Genomic DNA, 14,296 nt, shown 5'->3' with positions numbered 1-14,296 from the left:
AAGTCCTTATGGTTTAGTTATTTAGGAAATAATAGGTCCCTGGGGAAAGCAAAAGGACTGAGAAGTAGAGAACAAGAATATATGGCAAGTATTAATGTAAATTTGTGGACAGCACATTCTTATCTGACTATCCAAAACCCAAAGCATACCAAATACCTAGAAGTGAAGTGTTCTATGAATCGATTCTAAAGAGTAACTACTTTGCCTACCAATAAAACACTATACTTCCATTCTACTTAGCAAGTAATACAGGAAGATTGTTATAGAATAATCTTTTTGTACACTGTGAAGATGTGTCATTATTAGGGCACCTTCTGATTGGTTTAGTAAAAGAGCTGACTAGCCTGTAGCTAGACAGGGGGTATAGGTGGAACAGCAAGACACAGAGAATGCTGGGAAGAAGAGTAGAGTCTCTGGAGTCTTGAGCAGATGTGGAGAGAATCAAGATGAACACACCGTGTTGAAAGTACTGCCATGTGGTAGAGGGTAGATAAGAAATACGGGTTAATTTAAAATGTAATCATTAGCTAGTAACAAGCCTGAGCTATGGCTGAGCATTTATAATTAAGTCTCTGAGTGGTTATTTGGAACTGGCTGGTGGGACAGAAAAGTCCACCAAGAGAAGATGATCCAAGAAACTACCCTGCCTCCACGGTAACCAGGAGAGGTTTCTCACAGCCCCTTTTCACTCAGCAGAGTCAAGGCTAATGGGACTGACCATATGAACCTGGCACTACCGTCTTCCTTCTGTGCCATCAAGAATAGCAAGGTAGCAGCGGCCATGCAAGTAAGATTTACAAGAAATAGCCTAGGATTTCCTGCATTCGTGCAGGCTCCACCCATTCTTTCCAGCCACTGCAGCAATGTTAAAAACAGTAGGTGGGGGGCTGGCGTTGAGCTCACGAGATCTTCCAGCCTCTACCTCCTGAGTGCTGGGATTAAAGGCATGTGCCACTATGCATGGCTAACTTTGAGTTTTTACATGATCATCTTATGATTACAAGGAACCAAGAAAAGTGCCATGGACTCCATTTTAAAATATTTTTCCTACCCCTAAAACAAGGTTTCACTATGTACAGCTCAGACTGGCATCAAACAATATTCTCCTGCCTTAGCTTCTCCAGTCCTGGGATTATAGAAATGCATCACCATGCTTGGCTTCAGATCCATCTAAAACTTAATGCTGAATATGTTTCTCCCTCTCTACTCTGTCAAATAGAATAAAAAAATGATACAAAATAAAAATAAATAAAAACTCAAAGCTAAACTTACATCTAAGACCAGTCTTGCTATATTGCCCAAGCTACCATCCAGCTCCTGGGCTTAGGCTGGGGCCATGAGTGTGTGTCATCTCACCAGCTTGTTCACAGCGATACTCACTTCTGCCCCTGACTACCACAAACCACAAACAGACACTTATCAAAACCCAGCACATAAAGCTCTCTCTTGAACAACACAGGTGTTCTGGCTTTTAGGCAGACCACATCCTCTGAGACAGTCCAGCATCTTTGGTCAGGAAAGAAAGACGACACACTGGAGGCCACTTGGAGTCTCCATGATCACATACCTGAAACATGAAGTCGATCATTTCATCTCAAGTTCAGGATCTCTTTCCTTGCCAAAGCTAAGCTTTTGGGGGAGTTGGACAGGACCAGTATTTGTGCATACCTGCAGGAAGTGGCTGCTGCTCCACAGCTTTGAACTTTATCGCTTGGAAAAGGAAGCTCAGATCCAGCTTCAGCCTCCACACTGACAGGAGGCCTGCGGAGCAGCAAAGGACCAGCCCCACCAGCCATGAAAGGGCTCAGGTTTAAGAGCATGGTAGGGGTGAGGGGTGAGTGGCTCCATACACTTGCTTTTCTTCCCCTTGGATATGCAACACTCAGTACAAGCGCACTGTGTACTTGTGTGACTATTATCTGACTTGTAGGCATTTCCAGGAGTTTGAATCCTTTAGAAAGCAGCTGACCCTGCCACTGTTAGAATCTCACTTGGCCTTCACAGTGGAACCTGACTCACTGTACTTTCTACACATCAACCTCAGGCTAATGTCACATGCCTGCGGCCTGCAAAGAACAGTTCTTGTACCACCAGGACATCAAGCAGTGTGCCTGGAGTTCTAGCTCATCAGGTTCTTGTTTGATTTTCCCAGCAATCCTTGGGTGCCAAAGCTTCAGAGCCCTCCTAGCTTGGCAGTGCTCTCATCTGCAGGCATACGCCAAGGTCCCACAAGAGAGCTGCTCTGACAGGGCTGCCCAGCGAGTATGCCGGGCCCGGCACACATTCCTGAGGTGACAAGTGAAGACTACTTTGTAACAGTGCCTGGCTCCTGGCAAGTCGAGTCAGTGACAGCCGTTTCCATGCCTAGCACTCCCACTTGAAGTACAGTCACGGCGTTACGAGTGTACATTTTAGTTTCACACCACAGAGCTTTAACCTTCTGCCATCACTTCCCACAAACCTGTTTCACTTAAAATGACGCGGGACCTTCTCTCTACCTGTCATACACATCATTTGAAAACAAAACAGATTCACCTAGAACTAATATTAAGAGCCATGTCTTATCTGGGGAGCTGAACTGTACTGTGGCAACTGCTAGGCCCATGTGGCTTTTAAACATTTAAAATGTTCAGAGTCCAGATTGGGATGTACTGTGAATGTAAACATACTCCAGATTTCAGACTCCGGAAACAAGAAGGTAAAATATCACCCAGCTTTTGTTGATACTGACTACATGTTGAAATAATACTTTGGGTATATGTAGATGTTAGGTTAAATAAAATATGCCACAAGATGTACTTTACCTGTTCCTTTTAAATTTTTTAATGTGGTACTACAAAAAATGTTAACACAAGTGGTATATATTATATATTTCCATGGGATGGTAAACTGCTCTAGCATTTTCTACAAGACATTAATCAGCATTTTTTTCTTGCAATATGGTTACTCCATCCCAAACCGTCCCGTCTCCTAAGTCACATATTACCATCTCATCACGAAGAGATTCTGGGAGTTTTATCAAATACATTTAATGAACACATGTAACACATGTCCACGCCCATCACCTTTTGCAAAGGGAGGCAGACACAGAGAGACATGGGAGACCCCTCAGCTGTGGAGGACATCAAGGACCCACTTCCCATGGCATCCATTTGTATTTCTCTGCCACAATTCCAAGCCTAACCTCTGTCCACAGTCTAAACAGGCGCCTGCCATCCTCTCCACAGGATCTGAGCAGCCAGAAATAAAGAGCCGGAATTTAATTTGGGTTGTGAGAGCAGAATTACAGCTTCTAAGTGCTTACACAGCAAATGCACAGAGGAACTGTGCATCTCAAACCTTTGCTCGGGATCACCAGCCCTTCCCCAGCCCCACTGCCTGGTAGACGCCAGCTCAGCAGTGGGGCACAACGGCAGGCAGCCATTCCCTCCTGTAGCTTCTGGGTCTTGGCCAAGCTACCTACCTACCAGGAAAGGACTGTGCAGACTTCACTGCTTCTGTCTGCCTCCGGTTAGGAGCGCCACAGCTGAGGAGCGGGCCACAATTGTGGTGTGATCATCAACAAACACCCTGTCCCACCATCTGTCCTGAGTTTCTCCGTCTGCATTAGCTCTTCCCCTCTCTGAAAATGAAACAGCCACAAGGCTATGAAAAATCTTGTTCTTGGTGCTGGGAAGATGGCTGAGAGGTTAAAAGCACTCACTGTTCTTCCAGAGGACCATGTCTGCCGGCTCACAACTGCCTGGACCTCCAGCTGCAGGTTTGCTGCCCTCTTCTGGTCCCAATGGACAATGCATTTGCGTACACACAGGCAGGCATACACATAATTAAGAATAAATCTTTTTTTTAAAAGCTTGCTCTTTTGGAAGGCCTCACCCTCCCTGGAGAGCAGAAAAGGGTTGGAATAGGGGGCCGGTGGGGGACAGGGGAGGAGGGGAGGGAGAGGGAACTGAGGTTGGCATGTCAAAGAAGCTTGTTTCTAATTTAAAGAAAAAAAAAGAAAAAAAAGAAATATTTGGTTCATTATCAAAAAAAAAAAAAAAAAAAAAGCTTGCTCTTTAACCAGTTAGTGAAGAGACACGTGCAAAGTGTTCTAACCCTGCATCTCACAGTGTTCTTGAACACTTCCTCCTCCTGTGTCTGCTACAGCTATGGACTCTGGGTGGAACCCAGGGTCAGAGGGCCAATGGCCATCTCATTTCCTCAGCAATGTGAACTGAGAGATCGAGAGCCTGGCCAGGGGTTTCAAGCTGAACAGTAGTAAGCTCCAAGGAGGTGACAGAGACAGCTCTGGGTAACAGGAGCCGCAGATGAACAAGGTCACAAGCAGAAAGCAGAGCTTTATAGGGAAATCTGTAACTTACAAGTCAGAGAGAAGCAGGGCCCCAGCCAGGACAGGCATGGGAAAAGCTGTTCCTGCCTACTTTCAGAGAGTCCCAACTTAACTGTCATTGTCCCTAGCTCCCTCTCCGAACAACTTGCTTATTTTGGTGCTTTGGTCATGAGTCCCAGCACCTGTGCTCACATACGATTCAGCCAAGGCAAAGATCTGTGTACTCTTCCCCTAGTGGCCCCAGACACGGACCCAAGACCAAGGAGAGGTGCTCTGATCCCATGCACTTTCCAAAACAAGCACACAGAAACCTCTGCCCACCCCACAGCTTTTCCGAAGAGGGAGAGTTTATTGCAGGTTGGGGATACTTGGAGAAGGCAAAATCTAACAGTAAGAGTGAACTGTAGGCCCACCTGTTTAGAAGACAAGCAGGTCAAACAAATACATAGTTATATACAATTATTAAAAAGAGTAGGGCGGTGGAAAAAAAGGAAAAACTGCCAGCAGCCTTCCAGAAGGTTGGTCACAGAACATTCAAGGAGCACCATGCACCCCAGTCCCCGCTGGGTCTTAGAAGACCTGCCATGGCTTTCGGCCTGCTCCTGACAGAGAGCAGAGGGAGAGGAGACCCTGGTGGTGACTCAGCCGAGCTGATCCTGCTCTGCCAAGAGCTGCTGCACATTCCACTGCGAAGCCCACAGGCCAACTTCATAAGCATTTCTTAAAACACACATAGGGAAAGGTAGGGGAAACTGAGGGCGTATCTGCTAGGTCTGCAAGCCCAGCACCCCAGCCAGAGGGGAGCTGCTGCTTCCTGGGGAGTCAGAACACAGCCCCTACACCAGGAATTAGAGGGTGATGACCAGATGGTCTTCTCAGGTACTCATTTCTTTTATTCAGAAGCCAGGAGCCTCAGGCCCCCTAGAAGAGGAAGAGGCCATGTTGCTTTTCAGAGAACATCCCCCGTGAGAAGGAAGCACTTGGAGTATCCGTCAATAGGAGAATCCTAGTTCATCCAATACATTTCTATAAAAAGAACGGAATTCCCGATAAAGGTTGCACATTCTCTGGGTAGAAACATGGATGATTTAAAATGAGTCACTCCAAGTATCTCCACAACTGACATGGCTTGTCATGCCAGGAACTAGAGGGCAGAGCCCAAAGTACATGAGGCCATGCTGGCTCAGGATACCCCAGTCTTATTCCCGGACAGTGACCGAACATGCCAGCAAACTGTCAAAGCAGCAGTGAGGAAAGAAAGGCTCCTTCAGCAAGGAGATGGTGGGCTTGATGGGATGGTGAGGCCTGGTGGAAGAATGGCCTTCCTGGCACGTTGGGCCTCGAGCAGCTTCGGGCCTGTCTACACAGAGTTCAGTCTCGGTGGCGGCGCCAGGTCCCTGTCAGATCACAGCCGGAGGTGGCTGGAGGACTAGGGGACTTGGGAGACTCTTGTAGGGGAGGGGCCTCCTGGGCTGCAGGAGGGACTGTCGAGGTCTGCTCCCTCGCTGGTTTGCTGCTGTCTTGACAGTGCTTGCTGCAGAAAATCTGCCCCTCTTTATCTAGAGCCGTGTTCTGGGGAGAGAGCAGTAGAGATAACACATTACCCAGGCCTAGCTCCAGCATACTTCCAGGACTAGAAAGCAGCACACAGCATGCACAGGACACAGAAGCAGAAGAGGAGAAACACACCAGGCCTCTAGCTGAAGTCTAAAGGGAACTGAGTCCCAACCCCACCCCATCCCAGGAGCTGCCCTTAGCCTCTGCCCTTATCACAGCCCGGGCTGGTAGCTGGGGAGAAGTGTTGGGAGACACGGCTAGCCTGCACAGGGTGGCCTGAGGGGGTCTCTGCTGTGCGCTGAGCCTAAATTCTGAGTCTCACACCCATTCCCAGGAGTGATGGGAGGATAGCCAGTCTGCCAGCTGCCCTAGTACGCTAGCACATTTATTTAAAGAAAGTTCTTGTCACAGATACATGGTCCTCACATGTCAGAAATAACAGTGCCCTTACAACCAAAGGGCATCTGCAATATGCCTAGGAATCCACTGGGGTGGTAGCAGCCACATGGATCCTCCATGGTGTCTCTGCCTGCCCCCTCCCTATGAGGGAGCCTGCACCTGCTGCATCACCTACTCACCTCAAGGGCACACGGGCCCCGAGAGGAGAGCACTGGCCTTCTGAACCATCCTGGAAATACCTGCTTGCTGGAGCCTGTGTGCCCTGGGAGCCAGCAGCTGCCATTTTACTGGGTTTACTAAAGGTGTAGAGACTGCAGGTCTTGGGTACCATCTTCTGCTATAAGATGAAAGAACCAGGAGGCATTTTGCTGTCTAACTCCCCTAGGCAGGGGAGTGTACCATTGATTCTTCCAGCACAATAACACAGATTTTAAAAAGGGGGGTGGGGGGATGGGGAAAGAACAAGTGGCAAGGTTTCCCAAGACAGCACAGGTGGCCCTGGGGCCATGTCCCTCCCAGCCCTTGCCAGCCTCCAGCAGAGTACTAATTACCTTCGGAGGTCAGTTTGGGTAAGTGGGGAAAGCCTGGCCTGAAACTTAGCTCCTGAGCTACTGGGACCAGGTCGGCCACTCCACCCCACCAACACCCACGAGACAAACAGCACTTCTATCGCAGACTTTCTCCTGGGGAGAAGAAAGCCACAACCCCTGGCTATTTCCCCTCTTCTCTTCCGGCCAAAAGACCATGAGCGTGCATGGCAGAGGAAGCTCGCGGTGCAGTTAGTACATACCATGGCCTTGGACCTAGGCGGGGAAGCAATGCAGCAGCACGAGAGGCAGGAAGGGAGAGAAAGAAGCAGGGACAGAAACTAGACTTACTTTCCACAGAAGCAACACGAGTCAAACAGTCCTGTCTGTCTTAAACAGGAAATAACCCCAAATCACCACCATCTCCCCCGTGTCCCTAAAAGTCAGCAGAGCGCCCCCTGGGTGGAAAGAATGTACTATCTGACTGACATTTCTCCCTCTGCAAGACCACTGGAGAGGTGTCTTGTCATTCCTTTCTCTGCCACAAGATGGCCCCTTCCTGTCTCTGAGTCTTTGTCCATCACTGGGACTAAGAAGCCACCTCCCATGTTCACTGTCCTGCATCAGCATGCTGATGACTGTCAGGGAGAGCCCAAGTGTGACCCAGAGCCATCGGCCTCTCTGAAACTCTCTCCAATATGACCGTGTTCTTATCCTGGAGACTGCTGACACACATTGTCTTACTGATAAAAAATGCAGCTCTTGACAAAGCACAAAAACCTCACGAAGACACTCATCTCCTGCTGTCATTTCCAAAAAGATGCCCTTCACCTATGGAAACGGGATCAGGGCACAGAACTGTCACCTATGGAAACAGGATCAGGGCACAGAACTGTCACCTATGGAAACGGAAACGGGAACAGGGCACAGAACTTTCACCAATGGAAACCACAGCAGGGCACAGAACTGTCACCTATGGAAACCAGAGCAGGGCACAGAACTGTCACCAATGGAAACCACAGCAGGGCACAGAACTGTCACCTATGGAAACCAGAGCAGGGCATAGAACCGTCACCTATGGAAACCGGAGCAGGGCACAGAACTGTCACCTATGGAAACCGGAGCACAGAACGGCTGAAACCCCACTCTGAGCAGGAAAGCAGACTGACAAGCTGAGAAATCTAACACAAAGCTCCTGTGCTGGGCTGGGCTGGGCTGGCCAGAAGGAGGTCAGTGGTTCAGAGGACCCGTAGCAGCAGGAAGCTGAGGGTCAGAAGTCAGAGACAAGCATGCAGTTGGAAGAGGGGCTGAGCATTAGGTGTGGCTCCCATGAGCACTATGTTGAATACCAGGATCCGCTTCGGGGTTTCCCATAGTCTCAACTGGGGAAAGAATGAATTCTGTGAAGTCTCTCTCAAACTGTCAAATCAAACTGTCAAATGAAATACAGACAACAGCGTCAACTTTGGTTTCTTTCACCTTTATTAATCAGTCCCTACCCTACCATATTTTTCAGTGGAGCCCTGGGTACCTACTTTGGGGAGAATGCTGGGGTGACAGGAGACAAGAAAGTCTCTATCTTTAAGTTAAGCACAGAGGTTATCAACAAGTCAGCCATAAGATACCTTGCTCTTCTGCTACTAAGACCACATATTCAGTAATGACAAATTAATGTCAGAGACAGGCATTCTGTGGTTATTTTAAATATAAAAACAATTTAAAATTGTCATTAGGGATGGGATGCCTCAATGGATGGTCATTATACAACAAAGGGCTCAAAAGTGTCACAACGCCCTACCCTGCAACCACACAGACCCAGCCCTTTCTGGGGAAGGACAAGTAAGAAGCCTTCAGCTACTTTGGGGGACAAGTCAAATCTGGCAGGCTGGCTTTTGAACTACTGAGAACTGAGACTGCCAGAAAAAAAGACGCAGCCATATCTCCAGTAGATTCTGAATGCAGTCAAACCATTGGCAGTTCCTCAGTGCTCACAATCCGCAGGCTTATGCAGGGAACCGGTTAGCTGAATGTCACCAACTTGTGCCATATGGCTCCTGCACATACATCAACACACAATTTTTATACAGTCACATTCTTTCACAGGAACTCCCTGTTAAAACTTGAGGGTTTGACATCAAACTCCATTGGCAAGGGGGAAACAGCTATTTGAAAGTGAGGAGAGGTTCTCTGCATTATTATCCATTACCCACACAGCTTACACTTGGCCCAAGGGAGGACTGTCAATCATTCTAGAACCTCAGCTGAGCTTCCGGGGTCAGGAGGCAGGGCCCAGGCCTATGGCCATAAATTCCAGTGACTCACTGGATAAAATCTCCTAAAGGGATGCAAGGCTTCCACGTCTTAGAAGATTAAAAAGCTAATTAACATATGATATGAAATTTTGATTCCAAGAAATTTTCTTAAAGCCTCTTTACTAGATGCAAACTACATATATTTTGGGAGGTTGTTGGAGCCTACACACATGCTAAGCATACACTCAGCTGCACCCTTAGCACAAATACTGACTCTTAATGGTTTCCTTTTTTCATGTTCACAGAAGCTGTCTACAACACCATGCATGGCACCATATACACTGCTATTCATGGGGTAGGTCTCAAAATACAATCCCTGGGAAGGGTCCTCCTGCCACCAACTCAACAGTGATGGTTCTTTTCAACTAAGCGAGGCCAGAATTGTGTGGCATATCAGACTTTCTCGGGTTTTCAGTAAAGCATTGCAACAGTGGAAAGAAAAACCATAATTGTACTCTTCCTCTGTTCAACATGGAGCATCCCAGAGTCCTGCAGACTCAAGCTGTGCATGGGAAGAAAGGGAGCTCAATTCCCAGCATGGGGCACAGGAAGGACCAGGAGGGAGCCTACCAAGGAACTTAGCCTCCCTGGGGGAAAGGAATGGCAACAAAGACCAGCAGATGCCAGCAATGCAGGGCACTCTTGTCCATAAGGGGTATGCACAGTCTGGCTTTCTGGAATCCCACAATTCCTGACATTCCTAGACTGCCTCAGGCAGGGAGAATAAATCCATTTCCCTGTAGTGTGGGGAAGAATACAGAGAACCTTTCCCAGGCTGCTCTAGGAGTGACAAAGCTGCTGCCTCAGCCCATCACAGGCACCTGCCCCCCCCCCACCGTGTCCATGCCCCTAGCCCTGCTGTCTGCCGTGAGTGGGCAGGAGGACAGTGCAGCTGCTGTTGGAGATAGCATGACTGACTAGCAGGCAGGAGATGCTCAGAACAGAGACTCCAGCCTCACTTCACAAGAGCTCCACCCTGGGCAGCCAGGGCTGGCAATTACTGCCTTTGCTTGTGTTTTATTTTTCTGTCCTATATCTGCTTTTGGTTTTCCTTAATGTTACTTTTCATTTTCTGTGTTTAAATATTGATTATATGTGACCTTAACTTGGCTGCTTCTTATCCCAAGTGCCAGAGAAATCACACGTCAAACAATCATAAAGCCTGGAGGAGGCAGGGCCTTACTGCCTTACATGGCCCATCCTGCCGGGATGGCTGTCATCTCTCCCTGGACGACACAGCAGGGATGAGACAGGAGGCAGCTGCCCGGGAAGCCCCTGGCCCAGGAGCTCCCTTGTACCTACCTATCACTGCCGCTCCATGTCACCTACCAGCCTCTAGCCTGCCATGCAGAGTCCAGGGAGTAGGGCTGAAGCATCCTTCACATGCCAGTCCATCCTCCCATGAAAGCATGGACATGGAAGACACAGCTTCCATGAGTGGAACCCTGGCTCTCTAGCTCAGAAGACAACTCCAGCCCAGCAGCTCTTGGAGGCGGAGCTCTGCATCCCACTTACCATGATGACTGACACCCCAGTGGTGGTGCTGTTCTGTTTGGGGAGCGCATTGCTGAAGTGCTGTTTTAGTTTACCTGTAACCTCAGCTTGCATATTATTCTCCTGGGATGCGTCATCCTACAGAGAAGGAAAAAAAAACACAGTTGACTCTGGATCCTTAACACCAACTGTTCTTCAACACCTTCCCCACCATCAACCTAAGGAACAGGCTGCCCTTAGCCATAAGGATAGAAGCTCGGCTTTTTCCAAAGTAATTGTTGCCTCGCAAAGCACTGTGGAAGAGCACTGGACTAGCATGTGTGAGACCCTGGACTCCATCCTCAGAGGGGCAGAGGCACATAAATTCTGTATTGTCACTCTGCAGTGCCATGCCTCCTGCCTTCAGAAAGGCATTGTGCCATCTATTCCACCTCTGAACAGGGAAAAGCATAGGTCTCCACTGTTTATGTTTCTGAAGCTCTCTCCCAAGGCAACTATATAATACAAGTCATCCCATGGAAACATAAAAGTTAACAGTTTATCACTTTAGTCAAGAATCTCTGTTTGGTGTGATGACACCTTGCTTTGGTTACATGGTAGCTTGAGAAGGGAATGTAGCTTGAGCATTTCTTTTTTCCTTTTTTTTTTTTTTTTTTTTTTTTTTTTTTTTTTTTTTTACAGGGTTTCTCTGTGTTGCTCTGGCTGTCCAGGCACTTCCTCTGTAGACCAGGCTATCCTCGAACTCAGAGATCTGCTTGCCTCTGCCTTCTGAGTGCTGGAATTAAAGGCATGCACCACCACCACCACCTGGCTATTTGACCCATTTCTTAAGTTAAAAAAAATGGCAGAGAACATGCTACATGCTCAAGGCTCAAGCTCAGTCCCCAACACAAAAGTCATTCAGCTGATAGTCCTAATTCTCACAGAGAGATATGGTGGGTATCTCCTCTACATAGTCACTCAGCCCAGGGCAGCAGTTTGCAGGATGGAAGAGATATATGGTGATGCAGCTTTGCGGCTAGTTAACTCAATATTCAGGAGTTGCCCTCGAGTTTACCATGTTTGCCCAGAGGGAACATGAGATCATCACCACATCTTCTCTCCTTCCAGTCCACAGGAGGACTGCATGCCATGAGGACACAAAGGTCACAGTCTGAAACATGTTCATCTCTCAGGAAAACATATACCTCACAACTAGAAAGAAGCTATACAAGGAACCCATAAAGAGTACCATGGCCAACCCCATCACTTTGCTGATAAGTAAACTGAGATCCAGCAAAGGACAGACTGTCCAGGTTGCTCACTGAGCAGATGGAGAACTCTGGTACCAGCCGTCTTCTCCCATGCTACTTGATCATTAGGATAGACATTTTATCTGATTTAGAATTCGAATGCCCAGCTGTGTCTGTGCAAAACACACAGCAAGGAAGCATGCTGCTGACCATGCAACATAAACTCATGCATTCCCTGGGAACATAGGTACTTACGGACACCCAGGGGTGACTCAGAATTTCTCCTGCTGTACAGCGAGCTTCAACATTTACCTGAAGCATTTGACTGATTAACTCCTAGAAAGGGGAGAAAGAGAAGGAAAAGGGAGGGGAAGAAGACCACAGAGAAAGAGAGTGATTCCAGCATAAACACAGAAATCAAAGGCTAACATGGCAACTCAGCCAGTGGAGCATAAAGCCCACCACCCACTTTCAGCGCTGTGAGACATGGCCTGTGTCAGCACAGTGCGAGAGAAGTCTCCCTTGAACCTACAGGCACTAAGATTGGCTCTCTTAAGACTTCTGGGTCTTTTTCTTAACACCACAGTAGATAGAATATTGCATTATTTTCCCTTTCATCACTTACTTCATTAATTCTGATGTCCAACATATACTTCTTTAAAAAATAAAAGTGTGACTGTCTATAGAGATTAGATGAGCAATGGAGGGAGGGAATTGCAGTCCAGGTTTCAATCTAGTTAGGGACTTCAAGACTACACTATCGGGTAAATTTACAAAGGACCACACAGAAAAAGTCAAGTCTCTGGAGCCCCAAGCTGTGGCTGCTCAGCCCCATAGGCAAGGCACCTGCAGTGTGTACAGGAAGAGCCCTACACAGTACCTTGGCAGAGTCTGTAATGTTGTCCCAGTAGGGGGCTGGAAACTCCAGTTTCCCAGCCAAGATCTGGTCAAAGAGATCTTCCTGGAGATTGTTCTCACTGGTGACAAAGAAATGGAAAAGAAATAGAGGAGTCACTGAGAGGCTCTGAGCAACAGGAAGGAGTTGGGGCTCTTTGGCTTGGGTGTTTCATTGCTCAGTTGTGTGTCGCAGCTGCATAGTGACAACAGAATTTTCCTTCTAGACAATGAGCCAAAGAATACTTCCTAGGCCTGGGAACCAGAGAGACAGAAAATGACTCAAGCTGAGTTTCAGTTTAGAAAGATGAAAACGTTCCAGCAGTGGACAGTATGAATGGTTGTGTAAAATACCCTACAAAGTGTGCTTATAAATGGTTAAAATGAAAGCCAGGTTTTAGGGCATGTCCCTGCAGTACCAGACACCTGGAGAGCTAAGGCAATATTATCACTTGAGCCCAGAGGTTCAAGACCAACCAAAGAAACATAGCCAGAGCTCATCTTAGAAAGAAAAACGTGTGTACGTGTGTGTGTGTATGTGTGTGTGTGTGTGTGTGTGTGTGTGTATGTGTGTGGAGAGAGATCTCATATATATATATAGATAGATAGATAGATAGATAGATAGATAGATATAGATATAGATATAGATATATATAGATATCACAACAAAAAACAGAAATTACAAATAATGGAAATCCTGGGGTAAGAATGACAGTTTCTCTCACACCTCTAACAGTAAAAAAGCAGTCTCCATTCAACGTTTTTTCTTCCACTTTTTCAATAAAACACCAAGATTATTGAAAATCATATAGAGTTCAGAACCTAGATTTAAAAAATCATGATGTTAATTTGCTCCCCACCACAACTCAACTTTCTTTTGTGCTCAGTCTCAGAGAAAGAACACATTCAAATATGCCAGCTAGGCTTGTTCAGTCCAGGCAAAGCACCCTTGATGCTTTCAAATGGGCATCTCCCAACCTGTGCTGCTTGGCCCTTCCCCAAACACACATATGGTGTCTAACAAATGCATGGTGCTCAATGGTTGATGGAAGGTGCCAGAACACTGAAGGGGATGATTTTGGATGTAGGATGTTCCCACATGTGGTGAATACAGGAATAGAAACAGGAAACATGCTTAGCTTTTTTGGTCCACCACAGGCCCCAACAGAAAACTCAAAATAGGCTGTTAGAATTAAAATTAAAATCCAGGAGTACAAGTCAGGAATTACCTGGGAAAAGTCCAAACTTCTTAGAATTTCTCTGCCAAGATTTTAGGGTTTTGATTCCCACCTTCTCAAAAGGCATGGAGTCCTTAGAAACAGATCACTTGGGGCAGTGTCTAGGAACAATAGCTAGGACTGTCTGATGACATGATTGACTAATATTCAAGGGAAGCACTTGTGAGACACCTGCTGGTTCACACAGAAGGACAATGGTACACTGAAGAGCAAGGGCCAGGTGGGACAACCAAGCAAGGCAAGGGGTTACGGACAACCAGGCAAGGCAAGAGGTCATTATTGCTCATCTGGAAAGTGAGTGCACACAAAT

At 47.3% G+C, this 14,296-nt stretch overlaps 1 protein-coding gene across 8 annotated transcripts in view; it reads right to left on the bottom strand.

Moving 5' to 3' along the window:
- Window positions 1–4,777: 4,777 nt before the first annotated feature.
- Window positions 4,778–14,296, bottom strand: part of Dclk2 (doublecortin like kinase 2) — a 123,087-nt gene continuing 113,568 nt past the window's right edge. For 3 of the 8 annotated variants that reach the window (XM_035451282.1, XM_027393006.2, XM_027393005.2), the window contains 4 exons: window positions 12,735–12,831; window positions 12,110–12,190; window positions 10,644–10,760; window positions 4,778–5,905 (listed from right to left, as the gene is read on the bottom strand). In XM_035451282.1, the coding sequence (XP_035307173.1) occupies window positions 5,705–5,905; window positions 10,644–10,760; window positions 12,110–12,190; window positions 12,735–12,831 (496 nt within the window). In that variant the 3' untranslated portion in view covers window positions 4,778–5,704. Of the gene's footprint in view, window positions 5,906–8,165; window positions 8,871–10,643; window positions 10,761–12,109; window positions 12,191–12,734; window positions 12,832–14,296 lie in introns of all 8 variants that reach the window. The other 5 variants (XR_003480651.2, XR_004771947.1, XR_004771946.1 and 2 more) reach the window with 4 other exon arrangements.

The sequence above is a fragment of the Cricetulus griseus genome (assembly GCF_003668045.3).
Source record: "Cricetulus griseus strain 17A/GY chromosome 1 unlocalized genomic scaffold, alternate assembly CriGri-PICRH-1.0 chr1_0, whole genome shotgun sequence".
Lineage (NCBI taxonomy): Eukaryota > Metazoa > Chordata > Mammalia > Rodentia > Cricetidae > Cricetulus > Cricetulus griseus.
The sequence above is the reverse complement of the archived record's forward strand: the minus strand, read 5'-3'. Positions and strand labels throughout refer to the sequence as shown.